Source organism: Hipposideros armiger, unplaced genomic scaffold (assembly GCF_001890085.2).
Source record: "Hipposideros armiger isolate ML-2016 unplaced genomic scaffold, ASM189008v1 scaffold_616, whole genome shotgun sequence".
In the NCBI taxonomy this organism is placed as follows: domain Eukaryota; kingdom Metazoa; phylum Chordata; class Mammalia; order Chiroptera; family Hipposideridae; genus Hipposideros; species Hipposideros armiger.
In genome coordinates, this window is record NW_017731966.1 from 360220 (window position 1) to 366577 (window position 6358).

The 6358-nt window shown below is 41.6% G+C and overlaps 1 protein-coding gene across 1 annotated transcript in view; it reads right to left on the reverse strand.

Moving 5' to 3' along the window:
* TAPT1 (transmembrane anterior posterior transformation 1) overlaps positions 1-6358 on the reverse strand; it is a 76431-nt gene that overhangs the window by 66391 nt on the left and 3682 nt on the right. Inside the window, exon 2 of the mRNA XM_019625121.1 lies at positions 4833-5010. Coding sequence (XP_019480666.1) covers positions 4833-5010 — 178 coding nt within the window. The remainder of the gene's footprint in view (positions 1-4832; positions 5011-6358) is intronic.

The following is a 6358-nucleotide window of genomic DNA, read 5'->3' on the forward strand; positions in this document are numbered from 1 at the left end:
GGTGGTATTTCATTCCTTCTGAACAAATGAGTTACTCCCATTTGTTATGCCAAACATTTGTCTTTATATTTAAGGAGGAAATTCTTTTCCAAAATAAAATAATTCAAATGTTTATTTTCTAAACACTGACTTTTTAGATGTCAACGAATTTTAGTTTATTTATCCAATTCTCACCAAAAAGAAATATCATTCAGTAAAAGTCTTTTAAAACTAAAAGTATTTTATTATTTTAATTATAATATAAACAAATGTTTTTACATTAGAGCTAAGTTCTGCCAATTGTGAATATTTAATAAGATAATACTAATCATAAATCCAAATCAATTCCTCCAGAGTATTTTTAATCAATATTCATCTCCTACCACAGAAATGCTCTGTGATCCAGTATCTTCAATTGAAAAAAAGTATAGTATAAATTGTTTCTTCCTCATTCTTAAAAAAAGAAATATTATATTTAATTATCTACTGATTAGCTTGCTTTAGAAATAAGAAGCCAGGATAAAAAAGTATTAATTAAAAGTAATGAGTAATCACAAATATATTTATATGTTCAGTAGTATGTCTAAACATATCTTTCTTAAAATAGCACTAACCATTAAAAAAATTGGAAAGTAATATTGGTTAACTGTTAGGAAAATAAAGAAACAAGCACATCTCCTTAGTTTTAAATGACATAAAACTTTAATAAATTTTACTAGGGCTATGCTAAAATACTAAATGTAAGTTTATTACACAATATAGAGGGCATACCCTTACACAAAGCCAACCAGGAATCAATGCAACAGCAATTCTGCCTTCTGAACGCAAATGTAGTAAAGGTACCATTCAAGTTTTTAAGATCCTCAAATTGTTCACAAATAGTCTCATTTTGGGAAGCAAAGAATTGCAAAACATTCATAAATTTATAATATCATTATTCTGGCAGTCAATGTTACATAGTCTTTCCAAAGATCTCTTTTATGCAAGCATTCTCCAAACTGGGCCACAAATAAGCTGCTAGGGCTGAAGTTTGGAGGGTAGACTAGGCTGAAGTTAAACATTTAAAACAAGCCAAGATACTGAACTGGTCAAAGGTCAAAATGAATACCTTTCCATTGCTTGTTTACGTTACACGTACTGATTAGGAAAAGCAAGTGAGAATTTTAAAAGCAGAGCAATAGTTGTCAGAAGGGAGGCTAATTTTACTTAATGTATATCAGGGTTGTGGTTACTCCAAATAATTTCCCAGCCAGTTTTATTCTTATTTTTCTTTCTAAAAGAGAAATTAATTATTGACCCTTTAGTATTAATTTCAGAATCACAGCCTTTAATCATCCATTAGGTTAAATTTGGGGCCACAGGGATAACTATGTAAGAGATCCTATGGAGAATGAGGACTGGTTAAATGAAAACATATTTTAATAAAAATACGTTACTTGTAAGAAGAACTTAAGTTTTCAATTACACAAAATATAGGACATAGGGAATATGAACAGTTAAAACCTTTGGCTCACTCGAAAATTTTTGTGGGAATTGCTAAAAAGGAGATCAGTTCGTTTTCCTGGGTTTTAGTCTTTCTTCCTGCCTCTGCTCATTCTTATTGGAGGTAAAGCAAGAGGCCTAAAATGGGTAAAGGCAGAGAAGAGAAGCAAAAGAGATGGATAATAACAAGCTTAAGCTGTAGAAGTGAAGAGTCACCACTTAAAAAGAAGGGGGAAAATGGGCCCACGGTATGGCTACAACCAGAAACAACCTGACCAGCCATAGCTTACTCAGGCTCTTGCTTTACAAGCACTAGGCATACTCCAATACCTGAATTATACAGGTATTGTTTCACCAGTAGGTGTTACATGTATTTTACACCAAGTCTTCTACTGTTCAGTCTCCAGAGTCACAACAGCCAACTTCACATGCTATCTAGTCTTGGCGTGATGAGACACAGCCAAGCGGATTGGGCAAGCAGTCGAAGCAAACAGAGTCTCAAAGCAATTCAACAACAGAACTGAGCCAAGAACAGATTGCCTAATTCTTAGTCCAAGGTTGACTTGCTAGACCTACATCCTAAATGGGAATATGGCTATACAGACACTCTCCCACTTAGAACTTTTCCAGATGAGTCAAGTTAGGAACAAGCACAAAAACATGGTAAGATGGGACTTATTATGTGGTCTTATGTCAAAAATACTACAAAAGAAGTTGGTAGTATTTTTAAGAGTAGGAAAAGAGACAGATGAGATGAATCCCCAGTTCCCAATGACCACTATATCCAGAATCCGAGACCGGTGATCACATCAGGCAGCGGAGGAATACACAATGACCATTCTGAGAGAGAGGATGGCAACAGGAATGATGAGTGGGCTATCAACTTCTAACTATGTTAAGGTATAAGTACCAGCACCTGAGAAAAGTTGCAGTCCATTGCTAGGCAACATATAAGTCAAAAAGAAAGTTCAGAGAACCAAGTGATTAGAAGAATCTGAAAAAAGAAACAAAAGGAAAGCTAACGCTTGATGTAGATACATGTCTATGGTATATACAGCTGTATATACACAAACTAATATTCATAGATATTTTCTAAACACATAAATGAACAAGTATGTATGAACAAAAACATGAACCACAAACACTATGTTTTGAATTATTCACTCTGATGGGGAGGGTTTGGATAAGCACCTAATCTGCGTATCCATATACAGAATCCTAGGCTTTTAGGAGAGGCCAACAAACATCTTATTTATAACAGCCCTCAATTCCTTGGGAGAAATGATAGAGGACTTTGGAGCTAACGGATGGGTAGGCCACCAGGACACTAAAGGAAAGACATAAGCTGCCCTAATTTGGGGAGGGAGACTAGAGTATCAGAGGCAATACCAGAACATAAAAAATGGACTAGTAACACCTTAAGTGCAAGGACCTAAGCTTGAAAGGCAGTTGATTCAGGGAGAAATGCTTCTCACATGACCCTAGGTGGTGCCACTCAAAGGCCCTCTGAGTCCCCCAGGCCAGCCCCTAGGATGGTTTTCTAAATTCTGGACAGAAGAGGAAGGAAAGGTCACAGAGAGCAGTGGAGGGGAGCTGTAAAGGAGGGTCAGGGTGAATGCAGAAGTCACCCAGCAGCTGGGGAGCTTAAGAAGGGCTGAAAGAATTCTAATCTCCTGGGAGGATGCCTCTGACCAACGAGGCATCAGTTAGAGGGTGGGCACCAGCAGTGGCAGGAGTTGTGTGACAAGCAGAGCAGAGACAGACACCTGGTAGAGGCCCAGATGGAACAACACAGGCTGCTAACTCCAGCTGAAATATTCCTGGGATTTTCACCTAAGTCCTGATCCCCAAGAGGTGCCATCTGTCATCAATCCTCACAAGTAACTGATGGAATTGAGGAAACAATGAGGACTACCCCCACAACTGAAGCTGGAAGTGTCTGTCTCCCCGATAACAACTTTTTGCAACTGTGGGTTAAAAGTCCAGCTTCAAACATGTTAAGTAAAGCCTGCTCAGTAACCCATGTTGATGAAGAAAAGCATGCATGTACGGCGTGATGAAGTCTACCGAAGCCCACTGTACCAGGTATCCAGACCCCTTGGGGAAGGGCCAGGGGAGGGGTGCTAAGGGTTACCCCAGGAGCCAACATCTGCGCTCGTCAAAAGGCTCCTGACAACTTCATTCTCTGTGCATGCAAAACAAACAAACAAAACGCCTTTTATAAAAACGTTGGCTTTCCTGAAACTCAGAAATATTTTAAAGAAATTATAGTGACACCTGGCCACATTTGTTTCTATTGGCACCAGAGTGCTTCTAATATTCAAGTCTAAGTGAGTAAACAGACAGCTCAGCGATTTAATACTTAGCCAATTCAGAAAGTAAATACTCTTGCAAGCAAGTGTTTAACTGACAACTAAACCAGAGTTGAGAATTTTTAAGTGGCTAACTGCAAAAGAACAAGGCACAGTCTACTTAATTTTTCAAAGATACGGACTTCTTCAAAATCAAACTATGTTTAGTTCTGTGAATTAGCAAATCACTCAGGATCTCACCTGATCGGCACTAAAGCATGTCTATGTTTTCAATAGCCCAGTATGATCAATGATGCGGTAAGCCTCATGACTTAAATATTTGCATAAACTGCGGAAAATAACGGCTAATACAGCCCTTATTGTGTACCAGAAGCAATGGGGGGGGGGGGTTAGAAATTTACTGGAGTTACGGTTCGGTGGCTTTTCAAAACTTAGAATTATGTAAGGATTAAAATGTTGTGATCCCTCTACATTCAACGAAAACGCTTCCTTTTTCTTTTAAGCGTAATATACAACTGCAACATAAATACAAATGGAGTTTTAAAAAATTGCTCTGAAAACAAAAATAAAATCCTACAGCTGAAAGAAACAGTATTCTAACAATATGCTTAAAACCAGTCATTGAAAGGATTCACAAGTGCATGTTTTCTTCTGCAACATTTTTCCTTTTTTAAGTGGCGTAAGTCCCAGCATGAGAAAAGTTCACAGGTAACATTTTGAGGCGTGCTCCATATTCCTGTTCTGGGCAAAAGTACTGAACTTCACGGTCATGACCACCTTGTTAGCTGCGGCCGTGGAAAACACTGTGCAGAGCAAGTTAACAGGTTCCTACGGCTCGAGTTCGTTTAAAATACACAACAAAAGTCACCTTGGCATGAGGAGAATGAAATCAGCCTCGAGCTTGTCAACTCTGAGCTCCCTGAGACGTGGGACATGTTCGCCCACGTTAGCGGGGCGTCGTATGCGCCCGGGTTGTTTTTTTTTTAAAGGATCTCTCCAAAGCAGTGCGGTGACCTGGGGAGGAACTTCCCGGGCCACAGCCCTCGCTCCGAGACCCACCTGGCCGGGTGCGCGTCGCGGGGGTCTCGGCGCCCGCGCGGGCCCCGCCTGAGGAGCTGTCAGCGGCCGCGAAGTCGCGGGAGCCTCCGGAGCCGCGACCACCCCGGGCTGCCCGGAGTCCCACGGCCCCCGCCGCCTCGCCGCGGCCTAGCGCCGCCCGCCCGCCCGCCNTGGATAACTACATGCAAATCATCAACAAAGGTTCTAGACAAAATTGCTGCTGTGTGTGGTATAAACTGAAAATTCCACAGGAATACATAAGGGACAATTACTATGAGCCAGAATAGTCAGAAAAGTGTTTAGTGAGAGCCTAGTACTGGATCTTACCGGTGATACAGGACCATGAAGGCAGGTAAGAAGAGTATGTAGCAAAATGGGTGTGTGTGTGTGTGTGCGTGCGTGTGTGTGTGTGTGTGTGTGTGTGTAACATTTTTTTTTAAAGGCACCTAACAGGCATTGCTTCAGCCTAAGAGCTATCCTGGGTAAAGTACATACAAGGATACTGTGCAACTTCTTCAGCCTCAGAGAATCTCTGCAAGTGTCTAAATAATGCCTTTTCCTTAGATGAAGGATTACCAACATGATGCTAATAATAGTGGGGTGCAGGGGGAACTTTCCTCTACCCTCAAGGGTCTACTTTGGGCTAGTCTAATAATGAAAAGAGCATGAGAGTCACAAGAGAAAATGACCAAGTTCAATTCACACAAATGTACGGACACAGTGCACATATGGAGTCAGAGACCCCACACATATGAGAGGTTCAGACAGAAAGGGCAAATGAGGGGTACATGACATTCTGAGCTAGGGATGAAGTTAGGCACCTTGAGGCTTCAGAAGGGAGTTGCAGAGAGAGCTCATGTTCAGGAACTATTAGTTTGTCCTGCGATGTAGGTAGGCAAAACGTTATTTCTGATAACTCTTATCACGGGCCAGTGTCGCCTTGCAGCTGCCCACTCGCCTTGCAGCTGCCCACTCGCCTTGCAGCTGCCCACTCGAATGCTCGCTCCTGCACACTGAGCCTCTGAAGTCATAAGAAAGTGTATTGGAATGAATGCTCTCGGTAAAACTCTCTTATCCGGTGGTCTGGGAATGCCTAGACCTTCCCGGGGGGTCACACGTCTGTGTGAAAGCACAACTCTTGCTCAATCACAATAAGTTTCTGGTGAAGCAGCTGCCGGTCTAATCGAATCAATTAACTGGGTATAGATATTCAAATTGACTTCTTTGTGACAGTTGTAAATAAAAGTTATTCACCGCCAGTATCAGGGCTCGCTCTGCTCTCTCGGTCTGCAGAGACGAGAGATGCCTGGCCCGCAGAAACTCTATTTTTGACTCCTGTGATTTCTTAACCCGTCGCCGCCTCTCCTCGAGCCTCTCAGCCCTTGTCACGCGGGACATGATAGGCCAGGCCCCTAATTTAAATTATTCTAGATAGTTGGGGGGGGGGGATGCGGGAGGTGCAGAAGTTTCTCTGGAGCCCATAGGGTCTTGGTTGCCTTTAGCTCAAAATAATCAGCATTCCACTG